The sequence below is a fragment of the Artemia sp. Qi Xiang Cuo genome, chromosome 2, assembly GCF_049724085.1.
Source record: "Artemia sp. Qi Xiang Cuo chromosome 2, ASM4972408v1, whole genome shotgun sequence".
In the NCBI taxonomy this organism is placed as follows: Eukaryota; Metazoa; Arthropoda; class Branchiopoda; order Anostraca; family Artemiidae; genus Artemia; species Artemia sp. Qi Xiang Cuo.
In genome coordinates this window covers 68434997-68455029 of record NC_142795.1, presented here as the reverse complement: position 1 = coordinate 68455029, position 20033 = coordinate 68434997, and the positions used below count along the sequence as shown (strand labels likewise).

The window sequence follows — 20033 nt, the reverse complement described above, 5'->3', positions numbered from 1 at the left end:
CTGTTCTCACTCCTTTGAATTCTATTCACAGACTAATAAAAACTATAGCAAAAATCCTTTCCTCATATTCTCTGCAATCCTCCGCCGCTAACATGTAAGCGAGCCTCTGATTGGATGAGAAGGAAACACGTGATCCTGTTTCCTATTCCTGGATCATATCATTCGCCCCGAGCGTGCACTTGGCCAAAACAACAACAACAAATAAATCGACCTGGGAAAAAGAGGTCATTGACCCACTTCGATTATGCAATCATTCTCCCTGGGGATTCCATGCCCATATAAGGAGTCCCGTCAGCATTAAACTAAATTGTAGATGGCAGCAGGGGTGAGGGATGGGAGTCGGACCCCCCTTTCTACTAATTAGAGCTCAACTTACCGGGCCCGAAAACCAACGAACCTCCAAACAACACCCAACAAAATTATAATAATTATAATCATATTCAGCTGCAACTAAACCCACCTCAAAAACATAACTTAACTTTTGCTATATACTATAAGATTTAAAACTTTCCAGATGACTGATATCTGGCAATAAGCTCACCATAAACCAGACTTAATTAAATTTACCAAATATTTTAAATATTATTACTACTAAGCACTCAAAATTTTCCTACTTCTGGTGTTCGGTTCCAAGTGCTTTGAAAAAACGGCATCAAACTCTTTGGCGTCACATGTGGTGTAAGTTCAAGCTTCAGTCTATCAAAAACACCTCTACAATTACCCAAACACAACATAAATTTCAATATTTCATTTTCTCGCTTAAAGGAAAAGGAAAGATCACGCGAACTTCTACAAGCTTCAAAGAAATGTGAGCTAATGGCTTCTGATTTATTAGCCGTGGCAGCTAGTAGTGAAGGTGCTTCAAGGCTGCTAACTGCAACAGACCGACAACATGTGCAACTCCTTGATATTCTGATCGAGAATGAACAAAAAGAAGTCATTGCAAATTCATCTGTTCAACGCTATCTTCAGGTAAGATTTTTTTTTTTGCTTGTTTCGAACGAATTTTATTTCTTTTTTATCTATTTGCATAAATGTACCTTTACATTTTTGTGTGTGTGTCTTTTTTTTCTTTTTTTTTTTTTTAATAAAGCACCATAAGAATCCTAGAGAAAATAGGATTTCAACACCTACTTCTCAAGATATTAAACGCGTTTTTCCTTTTGTTCAGTGTGAACATGACTTCACCAGATACTACTACTACTACTAATAGCTCACTGCAACACCAAGCCACCTGAGGCCAACATAGCTACCCACGCTTCTCCTCCATCACTATCTAATCAAAGCACTCCTAATTACACCCTCCCAGGAGGTACCCATTTCCCTTAAATCTTTTCTTACGACATTATCCCACCCGATTCGAGGACGACGTGCTCTTCCTTTCACCCTAGATGGTTGGCCGACAAGGATATCTTTGGCAATCTGTCATTCTTCACCCGCAGAACTTGTCCTAGCCACCTCTACCTTTCTCTCATTATAACCCTGGAAAGTGGGATTGAACCACATTTTTCGTACAGCTTACTAACACATAATTTACCAAGGAAATCAATTACCCTTATGGAACACAGTTCTGCTTAGGTAAAAACACTATATTTAAATCTGTTATTTTCTGTAGCTTAATGTTGTATTTAATCTTTGTAATGTCTGCTGTTCAATGGACAAAGATTCAATACTATATGTGAACTCATCTACACAGGAAGAACTCATCAACACTATATGTGAACTCGTATACACAGGAAGACAGATCTATAGGCCCGGGTCTCTTCTCCCTTCCCTGAAATCTCTATATTTTCTGAGCTTGTTTAATTGTTGTTAACCAGCAACGGGTTGGGTAAGACTGCTCCTCTGTTTTTTGTCTTTTATTTCTAATTTGGGACCCGGAGTGAATTCCTACCTACATCCCACCTCCAGGGGCGTCCCGAGGGAGGGGGGAGGTTCGCACCGCCCCTCCAATGTTTTTGGCACTCGGTAAAATTTTCACCGAAGGCGAAAATTTCGGCAGAAATTTTGCAACATTGCCCGAAATGTAGTAAAATTCTTGATTTCTGCAGAGAATTCGGCATAAATCAGGTAGCGATTCGGTAAAATTTACGAAAATCGTCCCCCCCCCCAATGAAATGAGTCTCGGGCCGCCCCTGCCCACCTCATTTGTTTTACCATAGTGTAAAGGCAGACTAGTCATATGAACTACATCTTAAAATACGCAGTATTTGTTCTTTCTTTCCAAATTTTTTAGGAACTTTGGATGGGTGGACTACAGTGGTCAGCATGGATGATGATGATTTTGTTTTTCACATGTGTTCTTTTTCCATTTATTTGGCTGATTTTATCATTGCCACTGATTCATAGTTACCACAAAATACCAGTCATCAGGTAAGCAATAATATATACATATCTAGCGAACTTGGGAGCATACCTAGGGAATATTTGTCTCGATGTGCTCCTTAACTTCTAATGATTTTTATGATTGGTTCATAATTACCCAAATTACCCTAGATAAAGAGCAGGATATAGCTCATAAAAGTTTTTTTATGCTTTCACACACTGCCCACTTTACTGAAAATAAATTATGTTGGAAATTTTGACATAACACTCTTGTTTTTCTATTTATTTATTTTTTCTTATCCTACCAAAAAAGAAGATGCTTGGCAAGGCCTGCACCCGTGGGGGAGCATTCCGGCTAGTCACACCTGAGGAAAGGAGAGTAAACATGTCCTTGCGTTTTGCTAACAACGACCTTCATAACCCTCGGACATCTACCCTTTCCCCTAGTCAAAATTCAACCCTTTGATGCCACTTCCCGCGTTCTGTTTCAATAAAAATCCCCCTTCTTGACCACATAAAAGTTTCCACTGAAAGATGTAGAAAAACTTTCATCCCTTACATAGTTGACATATTCAATCAGTGAATCTTCTCACTCCCCCGCCCCTTTACTCCCTTTTTACCTTATAATTCGAATGTTCATTTTCCAGATTTCGAGCTTTCTATTTTTTGGTCGCACAACTAAATTGTTTTGTTTTAATTATTTTATTCCCTTTTTAATTTTATGAGTTTTATCTCAAAGCACCTTTCCGGTAATTGTTGTTGTTTTGATGGTTTTTCAACAATTTTTAGATTATCCATATCATTCACTGAGTTGTAATATTGGCTGTTATCCCTCCCCCTCCTTCTTTAATAAATTCATGTGTAAATGCCTGAGCACGGTAATCTAGCTTACCAAAATCATTTAAAAAAATATATATATTTTTTTATTTTTTTATTCTTTTTTTACTTAGCCTTCTGGAAATAGACTTAGGATTATGATAAAACTATGACTAGAAATTTACTTAGAGTGTGTATACTAGGCAACTTAGTGTTAACACATGTTCCAAAAATAATCCACATTCTTTTTCTTCCGATAATTTTCAAATATATTAATAATTTCTTAGACCCAGCTGCCTGTCAATTGAATTATACATTTAAAATCAAGTTTCTATGCTTTTGACTGTGTGTGCACCTCCTTATTTGCACTAAAAACTAGGCCAACCTTGTCAAGCTAGAATCGTTGAAAGTTCTGTGGAAGAATTTTACAACCATGAGAATGGGCATAGATTGTAAGACTCCGAAGAATATTAACTAAATGGAAACGACAAAGCGAAACCTAAAAGCCTCAAATTTACAGTTATCAGGGGTGTGAAGCCCAACGGTCCAATCTTATGAACATAGTGAGTGAATTACTCAGAATAAGGTGATCAAAATCTTTTATAAATTTTTCCCAAAAATAGGGGGGGGGGCAAAATGAATTTTTCAGTATCAAGAGGCAGCAAATTTGTCCTTTTTTCAATTTTTAATGAAAATACCAAATAGGGCATTTTCAGTGAACATAAGGGGAGTCGAGACAAAAATCATAGTGGGAATGAGGCCCATCTCTACGCCCCCCCTCTTGTGCTAGTTTACAAGCGAAACGGTAATATAAAGCCGGGATAAACCTAAAGTTAAGCCTCTTTTGATCTTAAATTGCGGCAGTAGTTTGCTATTTTCGGTGATTACGACATTTAAACCGAGGATGCGGAAAGCTAATTTTGACATTCTGGAAAATCAATGAGGTAACGTAGATAACATGCTAGTTGCTCTATTTATACATGAAATAGAAATGGGGATAATTCGTTGTTCGTTTACTATCTCCAGCCTTCCCCCCTTGAAGATCCAAAAATGTAAGTATATACCAAGGTACTACTTCTACGACTTTACGTTCCTTCCGGTTTTTCTGTTAGGTAAACAGGTCATTACACTCGGTCATTACACTCTTTGCCGATAGGAACGGGTACAACTTGATTGGTGATTAGGATTTGAATAAAAGGAATAGTTTTCTTTACAATTCATATTAGTAAGAGAATTTAATTCAAAGAGAATAGTTTTTTATTTGCAAGGATATTAGTGGAGAAAAAAAATGAGTGGTGCATTTACATTATTGGAGATTATCGATGGAACCGACAGCAGCAGCAGCAACGATATACGAGTACCTAATGTAGCTGGGGAAATAACTGCTGGTTGTAGACTATGTCTTGAATGGGACACTATGTATGCGAGATACGTGATATTATTAAGCAAATTTAAGCAGGAGGAGCAGCTATGTTTTGCTGGAAAAGTGAATATTCTCCATATAAATAAACTTCGGTCAGCATTAGATGTCCTATCGAAATATATTGATGAGAAAAAAATGCATCAGTGAATATTATTATTATTGTAATTATGTTCAATAAAACTGTTTCTAAATCAGTGGTATTTTTTTTTCTATAGTACACTAGCGTATATTTTTTAGAGTACAAAAAAGAAATTCTGTTGAGTCTGAAGTGGGTTGTGAGATAGGTAGGACTATAAAAAATGGATATAATCGAGAAAGATCGAATCATGAGGAATCTAGTTCTTATGGAAAAACGTTTGATTCTAGACGATGATTTTCTAGAGTTGTCTATTCAAAGGAAAATATTTTCTCGGGGAATGCTTGTCGATATAATGAAAACTTATTCTCCATCATTAGACTTTTGTATGAAGCTTCTACATCGTGGTCCAAATGCATTTACACAATTTAATGATATATTGATCACGACAGGACAAAATGATATTGTGAATATGCTTTTAAACATTAGTTTTTATAAATTTTGGAATTATTTTTAATAATAAAGATGGTGCTCAAGTATGATTTACTCCTCTCTCTCTCTCTCAGAAAATTTTTTTTTTTTGTTGCTAGCTCAGTTTAATTGTGGTAGTGAGAGCATCAAAAATTAACAAAATTTTCAATAAATGCTAGTTATTTATGTACACACCGGGCCGATGGTTATCATGTGAGAATTGCACACTGATTGAGGAGTATGATGAAAAGTGTAGATTCTGCAACCCGTGTAAATTGCATAGAGGATATGCTGTACAAATTAAAGGTTGTAATTCCTGTCTTGAAGAGGTGTGTGACTCTCATCCTAGAGGCCACCAATGCTCCAATTGTTATTATGATAAATGTAAGTAGTGGGAGAGTACATATCCCGGTATGATTGGAAAGAATCATAACCATGATTTTAGTTTATTGCTACGAGATTGGTATCGTCGTGGTTTTAGATTTTTCTGGGAGGAGGAACCTGGTCAACGATTCAACTGTTGGAACAACAAGAGAATATGGTTTCTACGTCATTGTTGTGAAGACACTGGGTGTTATGATTATAAGCCCACTGATTTTTATTTGGCTGTGACGGACTGTGATTCGACACTTGAGGACACTGTTTGTGAAATTGCTTCAAATAGGCAAATTGAAACATGTGAATTCTATACAATGAATGCGAATAGTATCATTGACTATACAAAGATATATGACAAGAGTGAAGTCACACTCTACTGTAGAAAATGTGACCCTGACATTGCACTACATCAGGATCAGTACACTGTGAATTCAGATAATCTACCTGCACTAGTTATTGTCGACAAATACCTAGTAGTGGATGAAATCTAAAGAGTAGAAAAGTCGTTTTATCATGTATATAAATTTTTTTTATTAATAAACAATTTCACATACATCTTTGGAAAATTTTATTCTTAGGGCTCTAAAATCAATATTAAATAAAGTTGTAAGTATATTCTCCACTAGAAAGTCGTTCAATTGAGGTAAGTCAACGTAGATGTTGAGAAACTGCTTGTAGGTGTAGCCACGACATCTGAACATGAAAAAGAGTAGTGCATGAAAGCCACATGTCTTAAGTCGTTAAATCCTGTACTCTTCGTTGATTTTTAATAATGGTTTTCCCACTGCTTTCAATAAAGTTGCTGATGTATGGACCGTAGAATTTATACGATAGGTCAAGAGGATAAAAAAATTCAATATTCTTCGCTGTTTGAAAGATGCATAGCCAATGGCCGGTCTTCAAAGTCGATGGACTGCTATTAACAATGATTAGGGTATTGTTATCACTTGAACTTTTTTCGATGAAGTCCGAAGGTATGCACTAGGACTTGTATTGGGACATGTCTGGATCCATACTAAATACATTGATTATTCGATTTGTGTTCATGGTGCTAGGTCTAGTAGAACACTGCCGTCGGGTGTGATTTCCCAATAGGTTTCAAATTGACTCAGTGATATTAGCGTGATACTCTCAGTCAGAGCATTGGCAAATGTACACTCTAAACGTACATTCCATGTTCGTACTATGGTCATATCTTGCATGCCTGACAAATCCAAAACAATAACCCCATGATTTTTTGAAAACATTGAATCGTTTATTCCTTTTTCAAATAGTTGAGAGTCATGATCTAGGGATTGCATTGTCAACTCGTACAGAGTTCTATAGGATTTTTTGTCAAACGATAGAGTGTACAGTGGACTACCATTCACTTTGCACACGAGGCTAGATAGACCGAAAAAATTAAAATCATTGGGATATTCAGTCCAGGATCCAACGGCACTGCCACTCTTCACACAGGCCAAAGCCAATTTTGATGGGATTTCTCCATTGATAAATGATGAATCGCTATAGCTAAGAGAACCGTTGGCAATGTGACGTTGATTGGTGATTGTATGGGGGACAAGAAGTTTAATATTGCTACCATTGGCTCTTAGCTTTTCCACTGCCAATGCAACAGAGCTCATAACTTGTTGTTTTCGGACGTGGAGAAGTGCCGATGTGATAATAACATTTGCATCGGGTGCTGCAGGAAGTGTTTTTCTCAAAATGAAATTCGATGGGGCCATCTGTAACTTTATGTCAATCTTGACATTGGGGGGTAGCCATTGGGATATATTGAATATCTCATGATTTAATTTTCCAACTAGATGATACTCCTGGGTGACTGCAGTAGTCAACTCACCATCAGTATCAACACCTGTTTGATAGGAAGAGCCCAATTGGTGTGCTTTCATCATTGGTTGACTCTATGGTGTCACCATCAGCCAGTTTCTGTGGCGTTCGGATGTTTAAAATTTATTTCTCGTGCTCAAACATGTCCTCTTAGGGAACGCAGGACTGTGCTTGACTTGGCGTCGCCTAATGTAGTTTCATCGAACGGACGATCACCGGTATTTGGATGGTTGCAACCCGTCTTTTGCGTGAGTACTACGTTAGGATCAATAACTGGTTATGTAGTTTCAAGGAACTATTCTTAATTAGACAGTAACTGACAGTTGATATTCTCCGAGAGGGGTTTTTGGGGGTGAAATTGTTCATAGTAGCAATACTTGTCACTTACCTTATCATTGTCATAATTGAACTGATTTTATGAGGAACTGAGTGATTGACAAGATTACTGTTGGTTTAGATAATCCATCTTAGGGTACGGTATTGCTGTATGACCTTTCACCCGGTGTATGTTTCTTCTTCTTCTGCTGCTGCCGCTTGTTCGTAGTTGTGTTATTTATTAAAGTCCTTTTTGATGTCCTTTGCTTCCTGCCTGGGTGGAGACTGATGTGTGAATGACGCGAACGCATCCTTTTCAATCCCTCCCCATTTTGCCGAGATTTTAATTGTTCACCAACGGCTCTTGCTGAAGACCTAATATTTTCCTTAACACTCTCCTTGAAATTATTGCCGGACCTCCAGTCCTGTAGTGTGGAGACAGCAAAATTTGACGTAGCATGTACAAGATATTTTCTGGCAAGGGGTAGTGCAGAATGAAATAGCCTAGTATACCAGGACCATAGCAAGCCAGTGTAGTACGCCCCTTGTAGTAGTCCAATCCATTGCCTATTTGACGTGGACTCAAAGCACCAACATAACAGTCAATATCGGGACAGACAAATGGAATTCTTCTATTGCTCATTTTTTAGGTTATTGTACCGTCGTTGTCGTTGACAATGGGTCGAAAATGACATGTAATCACTGCTAATCCTTTTGAAATTGCTATTTGATCACCTAATTCAGTTCTTAGTGTTAACTGACAGAGTTCCAAATAGGAAGTGTTTACGGGAATATACTGAAGATGCTTTATATTGTAGTGGTGAACATTTTCTTGATTGGATTCTCGTTCAAGAACTCGAAGGAGGGGAACATTTGAATTACCAACCCAAGATCTTTCCACAAATGAAGCGTAGAGAAATATACTAGTGTCCGTGGAGAAGCTGGGTGAATCGTCTGCATAGATAACATGGTCACTATCATTTAAAGTATTCTTACTAAGAATACGGTTTTTAAAACCTAGAAACTAACGAAAAGGATAATATTGTTAGTGTATTTAATCCTCAATTGGTGTGGCAACGTAACGTATCCTTTTTTAATCTGGTTAGTGGAGACGCCTTTTTTCGACTTGCCATTTTTTTGTTGATGAATCGAAAACTTGCAGTAAGTGTATTTTAGTAACTGTAGGGGATGTTAGCACTAGGGTACTGATTAGAGTCAAAAGTTTCCATTGCACCTTCATCACCGAATTCAAACGGTCGTATTTTTATTTCATATTTACGATCCTTTCTCAGGATGTCAAAGGTATTTTTGAGAATTCAATCAACAAGAGCCACATCATATGCACCGTCAAAATTTATGGTGGGGGAGAGTTTTTTCCAAAAATAACTTGTCCTATTCAAGTCGTTGTAGAGAGGATCACAAATATTGGACATGAATGTTACATAGAAATCATGGGGCATTGTCAATATCTTCAACACCGATCCAAGAATCAAAATCAGAGTTGTATCCTAGCCAGCGAACAAGTAACTGTTTCTTACCCCTGCAAGTACGTGTCTTTAATATCTTTTCAATTTGATAGATTTCACAAGCATTTTTAGCTGTTTGCAGTTCATAGTCATAAAAACCACCTAGAATCTCTTCATCTTTGGTATCACGTAGGCGATAAGTTATGGGTTTAGTGTCTTGGATGTTTGCCTCTTTAAAAAGTTCGATGGACCCCAAGAATGTTCCCTTTTCAAAAACATTAGTTGTTCTATTAATTCGAACCGTATCAACAGCATTGAATTTATTTTTCTTCTTCTTCTTGACTTTTGTTTTATTGGAATATTGTTTAAGAAAGGTGTCTATTGTATTGTGATCCGAATGATGAACTTCCGTTGGTGTAGAGTTGGAAAATGATTGATGAGATCTTTGATTATAAATCAACATGATTTTATCTAGATAATGAATAAAAGCCGGTGTATTTTTTAATGTAAAATATATTTAAATTAAAAGTCTAATAGTTATTATCAAACGTTCTTCCAATGAATCCTTTATAGGAATGTTCGTATGATAGAGAAGTGTAATATACTTCTATAGTACTTTTGCAACATGAGGATTAACAAATTCACTACCGCGATCCGTTTGAATTTTTTTATATGAATCCTGTTCGAGAATACTTTCAATGGCCCGAGCAACTTCAACACCTCTCTTTGATCGCAATGGAATTGCATATGCATAGCGACTAAAAACACTGATTGCAAGTAGAATGAACTTGTACGGTGTATTGTGACGTCTTTGAAGCTAGTCTAGAGTCAGTAGATCTGCTTGCATTATATCAAGTGGGTAAAAGGATTTAGTTTGTCGATATTGATTGTCACGAAGTCTATGATTCCGATGAAGAGTGTAACTTGGTTCATTTTGTAGATAGTCTTGTAAAATTTTAGTGCGAACACCCGTGACTTTGGAAAGAGTTGTGGGGGAACTTACACTCCCCACCTCGCCAATATTTTCATGAGCACCTTTCAGAACTTCAACCATTTTGAACGTAAACACGTTGTGTAACGTCCGCTAGCCTTTTGTATACGGGCTGGTGGTGATGGTGGGGACCTTGACTTGATACGTCTTCGCTTTTGTCTAGCTATCTGTGGTGTGCTAGTATTTTCCAAAATTGATGTAAAATCTTCTTCTTAAAGTTCATCTTTTAATGTTAATGATGATGATGATAATGCATGTTCATTTAGATTTTTTAGAATTTGTCTATTGCCAATAAGACTTTTGGGGAAGTTTAATGTATTTAGAAAGTTGTATAGATGAGTGTCAAATGATAAAAGTCCATTACGGATTGTAACAATGTCATACATTAAATCAAGTAGATTATAGCTATTGCCCTGAATTATAATCCTTTCTCCATTGCTCTGAACTTGAATTTGATCACTTTCCAAGAGATAGATTAGGAGTCGTGTTCTTTGTTCACGCTATTTTTTGGGGCTTAGATTTACAAATTTAAATAAAATTTCATCAAAATACTACGTCTTTAATTTTGTTCCAGCAGCAACAGCAGCAGAATCTTGAGAAGATATTTCTTTTTTTGGATCAGCATCAGCAGCAGCAGTGGGCTTTGATCGATAGTGTTTGTCCACTCGACGAAGTGCATCTTGAAGTAAAATCAGTTTTTTATCATCATCAATAGTTTCATTGTCGAGGAATTTACTCAGATTGTCCTCAAAGTGTTCGACGGGTGTGAGAGCGAGTTCTATTGGAGTCAATTTGGAGTTTTTTGCAAGTCCCTCTAGAGAGTATTGTTGGATGGTCCTGAAATTTACGGCAGTGTAAGCGTGAAAAAGCTCCCGCCCGCCTGAAGAAGTCATGTCTTTTGAAGATTATTCCCTTTGTTTTTATTGGCAAATGCACTTAAACTGGACCGATTTTGACGTTCTAATTGCTAAAATACGTCTTTCCGTCTTACATTAAAATTATTACAATTTATAAAAAGTTTATATATTATAATAATTAAATCATTGCCAAGACCGTGTTTGAGTATTGCTTTTCTAAGCGGAGGTTTTGAAGTGTTTAGAACTGAAAACAAATGTCTATTTTCATGTAGTTTCTTCAGTGTCATGATAGAGAGTAATAGGTCTTTTTAGTATTCACCGGGAGAAATACTGTAATTTCATAGTCGAAAATATCTGTGACTACACGTAGATCCTCGGGTGTATTTTGATTAAGATCCAATAGGATATAACCGTGGGGTTTATTAGTTGCCTGATTGTATGCCGAGAGCAGAAATTTAGGGGCTCCTGGATAGATTTGTTTATTGAGGGTTATTAGCGAGCGAGAATCACGAACAACTCTGTAGATGATATAGGAGGTACAGTTCAAAGCAAGTGTTCGCATACATTTGCTCTGATGAAAGATATTGTGTAGAACCAGAGTAACAGAAATCTTTTCATGATGAGAGGGAACAGTGAACAATTGTAACATGTGCTGAGACTCTTGTTCAAAAGATTCAGCCAGATCGTCTATGATTAGCCAAGAGTTTGGTTCAATAATGTTGAAAACATCAAGTCCCTGTATGAACTGTATCTGCATCGATCCCATGGTGGTGGTGGTGGCAGCAATTGATTTTATTTTATTGTATGACTCCTGCCAAATACTATAGCAATAGTAGATTTTTTTCGGCTTTTCTGCAAACATTTTATCACAATTTTTAATTATTTTAGTTAAGAGTGTTGTTTTGCCCGACATTGAGGGCCCACACAGAAACGACCTGAACGATGTTTCAAATTGATACATGTTCCTTTCAACAGTTCACCTGGACAACTAACTGTAGACCCTAATTGTCTAATGACTAAATAATTTTTCCCTACTACTACTACTACTACTCTGTTCTTCAAGAAGAAGAAGAAAAAGACAAAAGACGAATAAAGAATCATATTTTTTTTCTTTTATTATATGCACATAAACAAAAGTAACAATAAATTGAAAAAAAACATACAATTTTTTAAATTTATTTATAAAAAAAAATACAAAAAAATTTAAATAGGTATACACACGGAGAAAAAAAACACTTTTTTTTTGTTTATTTATAGAGAGAAAAAAAACATTAAATTATAGAGAGCACTTTAAAAAATACACTTTTTTTTTTAATTTATTTATAATAAAAAAATACAACAGCAACATTTACATAGGTACAGAGAGAGAGAGAGAGAAAAAACACATTTTTTTTTGTTTATAGAGAAAAAAAACATTAAATTAGAGATGGCACTTGAAAAAAAAAAAAAAAAAATCTGCTCTAAGTCCAAAAAAAAAAAAAAAAAAGATAACTTTGGTGACGGTGCGCCCCCCGCGCTGGCGGCGGCCGCCCCCGCCCCCCCGGGCCGTGAGGCCCCCCCCCCCCCAAAGGCCGCGAGGCCCCCCCCCAAAGGTTTTTAGGAAATTAGTTACAGGACTTTATTTAAACCGAGACTTTCACGGTGGGCCGTACATTCGATCCGGTCTGAAGTTAAATAGTGTCCAAGGGGAAGGGTGGTCACACCATCTTGACAAACATAGATCTTGTCGGAAATGGTACTCATGGCTATTTTATCTACATTTACAGTATAGTTCTTGTAGTTTAATGAACGAATTGCCAACAATTTGGCTCGTGGACTTGTATTTTCAACAATACAATTCCTATAAATGTTCATGTCGAAATTCTTGTCCACATAGCGCGTGGTTACTCCTTTGCAAAGTTTCTTGATTTCCTCATCGTATGTCTGTATAAAGTACACCTGCGGACCTACAAACATACCACGGGAAATCAAGTCGCTACTCGTTTCAGATTTATAAAATAAAAGCTGATTGGGCTCCCGACTTTTTACTAGCTCAGGGTAAAGATCACCACTCCAATTGGTGTAGTCCATCCGTGAACTGATAATTTCACCGTGCGCCAAATCATCCATTAGATTTGATGTTTTTACTCTGAGCAGTAGAGAATCCGTGTCACCGTAGCAGACCTCTACTTGCCCCTTTTCCGGCCACTGTACCCTAGCCACATTGTAGTAGAATTCCAACATGAGCTTTTTTGAGATCTCCAAGATAGCACTGCCTGCAGCAATATTTTTATTCAGGACAATGCGTCTTTTTTTCCTATTCAAAAGTACCATGTCTGGGCCAAGGATTGTAAAGGAAGTGTAATTGGGATCGGCAATAATTCGAGCCCATTGTTCTGGATCGGTCATGACGTCACAACGATTCCTATCGCGAACACTCTCACACATTTTGCCGAAAGCCAAATTTAAAATGAGTTTATAAATTTCTTTTTCAGCTTTCGTCTGTGCTGCAGAACGTTTGCCGACAAAAGTGTCAACAAACGATTTCAGATTGGGTTTTTGACTAAAATCGAGTGTTCGGTGAACATTTTTTACGTTGAAACCATTTTTGAACTTCAATTTTAACGATACATTTTTTACAACTATGTTTTTTTTCTGCAGAAGGTCAGCAATAAGTTTTTGTTTTGAAGGAGCACAATGCAATCCGTCCACCTTTACTAAACGACTATTGAGAGGACTCAAAGAGTCCTTAGTCACAGGTCTATTGATACACGGGACAACAAAATCCTTTACTGAATCGTGAAGCTTGACTGGTATCTCTCATTCAATTTCAAAAAACCATCCCACTGGTTCATTCTCCTCAACACTGTCGTCGCCAATGTTGGGGAAATGGGGAGCTTGAGGGTCATTGAGCCATTTATAGTCACCGCAAGATGGTGCATTATTGGCCATGGCCATAGGGTAGAGAGAATTCATATTGAAGAAATCTACATTCGATTTTGTCCACATCTTCTCCCCCGTTGAATGATTTTCCATGATACAGTCCCCGTGACAGACAAACCCCCCCCTCATTTACCTCTTGTTGACCCGTTGCTGATCCATGTCAGTAATTAGCCCGATTTTGCCCACACTGAGGTTTATGATGATGTCCAGCAGTAGATGAGGTGATGAAAAATTAGAACTCACCGCCATACTAAACTAATCTTATAGTTTATATGAATTTTTACACATAATTTATAACTCCGTTAACACGTCACTCGACAAATACGGCTGGAGTCATTCAAACACCTCTTTACACCCCCCCTCTGCCCAAAATTTTTTATAAAAAATGTATTCCTCAGGGGTGCACCTACATTCATGTAGACTCTCGTAATACGATTCAATACAATGAAGAGTTTCCTATGTGAATTTCGACATCGCACACTTAGGATCATTAGGATAGATGGAATTGACTATTAACACCTCATATAACTAATTTTGAAATTATTGCTTGAGATGGGGGACAGCAGATTTAACGTCCTTGTTTTTGTGCACTGGAATTAAGTCGCTCAATGATATGGGGGCCAAACTTTAGGACTCTAAAAAGCGAATTTTATTCGTGTAATCAACACCGGCTTCAACAAATTTCCACATAAATTCCAAAACAAGCAACTTTTCTTCGGATTTAGGTATGATTTTGTACGTAAAGCTGTCTATCACCCATGCATCATCATCATCATCATCATCCACTGTTCCATTTCTTTGAAGATGTGCCAATGCAGGTAGCACAAACTTCAGATCGTAGTTAGAGTTATGTATAAAAACCAGTAGAAAAAGTTGTTGTTTAATTTTTAAATTACACGAATTATAAGCCCACCCCCAAAATTTTATTTTTCCCGTTTACTTGGGGTCAATAAGGTGATTGTGGTCCTGCAATACGTTTTTTGGGGCCCGGACACTCCTAAAAACCTAGAATATTGTTCCCTTGTCCAGCGCCAGTTGCTTTTTATCCGACAATGTCATTGGATAATTAGTATGACATAATCGTGAAATTGCTCTGTTTGCCATTTTAATTAAAGAAACCAATAGCTTTTCCATACTGCCCTCCTCGTCCATAGTTAAAAAAAACTCTTCCAATAGCATTTTATTGTTGGCGTCGCGACGGGCGTGCGCATAGGAACACGCAACTAGTTTGTGTTCCTTGACTATATTTGGCCTTGATGGGTCTGATACCTCAACCAGTCTTGTTTCACAATCCAAAGACACTTTATCAGATTGCATAAGAGAATTTTGAATATTTTTAAATTGTAAAATGTCTTTGCATTCTACAGGCATTTCTATTCTTTTATTTCCATGAATTTTGCAATGACCCATGTGATCTGAAAATTTTCGCTCAGATCTAAATGGGGAAAGGCACATGGGACAATAGAAGCGTTCTCCTTTCTGAATGCCTTGAGAGAGGATTCGACTTATTGCAGTAACGGGGAAAAAATGACCATAAGAATTTACATCTTTAGGGGGTTGGTAAATAATCCATACCAAATTTTTGACATTTTCCGCCATCGGTGTCCTCACTGAATACAAAACTCTTTTTCTATTCGGTTTTTTCCCCCATCTACAATATCAATGTCATAATGGCAACCAACCCACCCCCCCCCCACAATTTAAATTGCTTTCTAGAAAATGCTTATTTCTTTAAATGACACCCGAAACATTCCAAAAAAAAAAACAAAATATAATTTAGGGAAATTTTTTCCAACGTTAAGTGCAAGTTTGTCAAGATTTTTCATTGTTGATTCATTTGTTAATGTCTTATGGGCCGACGCTAAAAACGCATATTTAAATCATTGAAGTCCAGTGTAAAATCTGAAACCCTGAACTTCTTTGGTATCCGACAACTCCGGGTGTAATTTTATATTTAGATTACACGCTCCCCTTAAAATACAGTTTTTTTTTAAATCTAACGAGATTCAGATCCATGCATTAAATGTATAAAATGCTGGACACACTCCCCCTCTCATTAAATGTATCCAAAGTTGAAATTAGTTTATTTACCCAGTTGAAAAAGTTGTCTTCAAAATCGTTTAGACCTGGGTAGAAAGTCTGGTTGCCTGTCAAAAAATGAAAATAAAAAATGTCCCCAGATGTCTCCTTTTGTAAATAAACTTTTTGGTTCACTGATGCTTTAATTCCCCCCCGACCCCCCAATTCTGGATCTGAATATCAATAAGTGCTCGAATTTTGTCGATATAGCTATGGAGATTTTTCACAGGGTCAGTTAAAATAATGCTAGCGTTGTCCTCGGAGAGGCTAAAATCTATCCTGTATGTTTGCAAATGGTTGAGAGCAGATTCTAACAGATGAAAATCAGGCTAGGCCGGGGACGTAGTACTTTTTTGATGTCCTGACCCTGCTTGTTCAGGAGTCAATTCACTAATTATATAGTTCTCATTAAAAATGCCCCCGGAAAAATGAGCCGATGTTGTATTACTACTACTATTAAGCGAACTGGTGGAGGAGGGTGACAGGGAATTGTCAATAACACCACTCCCAGTCTGTTCAATCACATTGGGGGGTTGTGACATGAGGTCTCCTAGTACATGTTCCAATGTGTTCGGGGACAATTGATGGAGCCAGCCTGTATTGTCCTCTGATGGAATTTCGTTATGAGGACCCGGTTCAAATTTACTTGTAGCATCATCTAAATATTCACGCATGAAACTATCCGCCCACTCTGGGTCCTCAAGCATGTCAATATCACAGATTAAGTCATCCAGGCCGGCCATTCCCCCAAAAACATCATTAAGGAATCCCTCATGCCACTTCATATTCTCGAGACCCAGTGTAGGTTCAGCCCTGAACTCTGCTGGTGTTGACAGATTTTTTACTGTAAATAAAACTTCTTCATCGCTCGTTGCTGCAGCTGGGAGTGATTTATTTTTAATCTATAGAAAAAAAAAAAGTTTAATTTTTTTTATGTAAAATAACTATTTTTTTATAGTTAATAAACTTTTTCAATTTCTCATAGTCATTGTCCCACCACCACCTGAACAATTAAAAGAATAAGAAAAAAAAGTTACATTTCCTTATGTATTTCATAATTTAAAATTAACATTGTAAAAAATATATTTTTTTTGTCGGTACAATTTATTCTTATTATTATAAGGGTACTTTAGAAAAATATTCGTCATGAAAAAATTAATGTTTTTATTACAAATTTTTTTTTCTTTAAATAAAAACGCAAAAGATTATTCAAATTCGATTCTTTGAGCCTCTTCATTATAACTGTTAATGAAATTTGACCATTGTTCGACAGACGCAGTATGTTGGACGAAAACTTGCTCCTCGGCTTCGATTAAAGGACACGTAGACCATCTGTCGAAGGTTGGTGGTGTTGTTGTTATTTTCTCAATAATCCGTATTTTCTTCTGCCTGTTACCAACGGATTTTTTCGACCTGGGCTAAATAAATACTTGTAAGAGAGAAGAACTTTTTTCTCCATCCATATCAACAATTAAAATGTTGGATGGCCCTTTTTAGAGACCCCCGCCCCCTCCCCAAACCCCTCCCGGGGAGAACTCCGGTGAACTGGGAGCGTCCGCCGAGGTAGGAAGATATATGACCAGGCCGAGTTGAGGGGGTATAGAAATCCACAATGCCTTTGTACAATAACACAGTTTCAAATTCTTTTTCTTGAATCTTTGAAAAGCAAGAATAATTGCCAGAGTTGGTTCAAAATAATAATAATATTTTCTTCGTATGTGAAACCCATAATTGGAGATTGCTAAAACCTTCTTCCTGTCACAGGAAACCCATTTACAATTCAATGCGATGGGACGATCTGATACAATGCAAATGGTTGTAGCGCAATAATATCAGTTTAAGGGTGGCTTGCCAAGCGTGAAATACCAAATCGTTTTTTTTTTTGTTTAAAAGGAATTATTGCATTAGAATGTATATAATTTCTTAGACCACACTGCTTTTACATTAAAAAAAAAAAAAAAATTTTTAAACAATAAAAACGGGTTTTAATTTTATAAAAAGCAGTTAACTACAAAACAATTAATTATGCACAAAAGCTCCGAATATTTCGGCCCCACATCCGGGAGCCTTTCTCAACGAAAAAAAAAAAAAATAAATAAAGCAAAAAAAAAAACAACTTAAATTACATTACAATAAAACATACTAAACACATAAAGAGAACAAAAAGCAAAAACGAAAGAAAAATATAAATAAATAAGAACAAAACTCACATATTAATTAAACACTTCCATGCACTGAATGTCTTTCAACTGGCCTCCTCTCAGTATATAAATGGATATACATATACTGGATATAACAATATAGACATTCAGTACATGGAAGTGTTTATTTAATATATTTCCATTTATATACTGAGAGGAGGCCAGTTGAAAGACATTCAGTGCATGGAAGTGTTTAATTAATATATTTCAATTTATATACTGGGAGGAGGCAAGTAGAATCAATATAGACATTCAGTACATGGAAGTGTTTATTTAATATATTTCCATTTATATACTGAGAGGAGGCCAGTTGAAAGACATTCAGTGCATGGAAGTGTTTAATTAATATATTTCAATTTATATACTGGGAGGAGGAAAGTAGAATCAATATAGACATTCAGTACATGGAAGTGTTTATTTAATATATTTCCATTTATATACTGAGAGGAGGCCAGTTGAAAGACATTCAGTGCATGGAAGTGTTTAATTAATATATTTCAATTTATATACTGGGAGGAGGTGAGTAGAATCAATATAGACATTCAGTACATGGAAGTGTTTATTTAATATATTTCCATTTATATACTGAGAGGAGGCCAGTTGAAAGACATTCAGTGCATGGAAGTGTTTAATTAATATGTGAGTTTTGTTCTTATTTATTTATATTTTTCTTTCGTTTTTGCTTTTTGTTCTCTTTAAGTGTTTAGTATGTTTTATTGTAATGTAATTTAAGTTGTTTTTTTTTGCTTTATTTATTTTTTTTTTTTTCCGTTGAGAAAGGCTCCCGGATGTGGGGCCGAAATATTCGGAGCTTTTGTGCATAATTAATTGTTTTGTAGTTCACTGCTTGTTAGAAAATTAAAACCCGTTTTTCGTTTTTAAAAAATTTTTTTTTTATTAGAACGTATCTTGTTTAGAAGTTACAAGGTAAGTTTTTTTTTTTTTTTTTATAGAAAATTAGAATAAGCAAAAAGTTATATATATATATATTGCTAATTTGATTTATTAAAGAAAAATAAAAATATTAGAAAAAAATTTTTAGTTTTTTTTTTAACTCATAAAAAGCTATGCACCTGAGAAAATTTTGTCTTATTTTTGAAAATAGGGATAGAAAAAATTATGTATATACTTACAAATTCTGACTGGACTTCTATATCTGAACTCCTTTGCTAAACTTGAAGGGGGTCGAGCTCAATAGGCTGAGCTGAGACATGATATAAAGTAGTCCAGTCCCTTCTCAACTTCCTTCCAGTTGCCATGGAGCTAACGCAGGAGTCAGAGGGTGCTGTCACTATAAGTTGGGTGCTCGATGGATGGTCCAGATCACGTGTAACTTTTCCAGCGAATTTGATAACAGACGCCCTTGCGGTCTGTATTAATGAAAGTTCGACATATCTTGCTTTCTTTTCAGAAGGGGGATTATTGCACGTCTCTTCTTCCTTTAAAAAAAAAGACAAAAATTGAGCCTGTAGCAAAAATGCATTGTGGGTTTTTGGAAAATAATTCAGTTTGTATTAGACATCTAAAGTAGTGTAAAAAACATCTTGATTTCAAAATCAGGGGTTTTGATAGTGGGATGGAGGACCTTTTATAAACTGCTCCCCCCTGCCTCCACCCCCCCCCCTCCTACGTCCCAGCTTCCGGGTCTGTATTTGTTAAATCAAAATTAAAAAGCCGTAATTTCGTTCCTTATTAAACAATATGGAGAAGAATTGCATGTGACAGTCAAGTAAAACTATCAGATTTCAATCAAATGTAGACATAAATAGAAATTTAAGACGTTGAAAAGTTAATGCGCAGGGCTCATTCAATCCCCCCCCCCTATGCGAGACTACGGGTCGTTAAATAAAAAGGATAGCTAATAAAACAATTTTATTTAT

General features: G+C 36.4%; 1 protein-coding gene across 2 annotated transcripts in view; it reads left to right on the top strand.

Annotated features, from left to right (window-relative positions):
* The window catches only part of nompC (no mechanoreceptor potential C), a 502015-nt gene that overhangs the window by 379905 nt on the left and 102077 nt on the right, over positions 1 to 20033 (top strand). For both annotated transcript variants that reach the window (XM_089102713.1, XM_089102710.1), the window contains exons 21-22: positions 766 to 972; positions 2237 to 2373. In XM_089102713.1, the coding sequence (XP_088958839.1) occupies positions 766 to 972; positions 2237 to 2373 (344 nt within the window). The remainder of the gene's footprint in view (positions 1 to 765; positions 973 to 2236; positions 2374 to 20033) is intronic.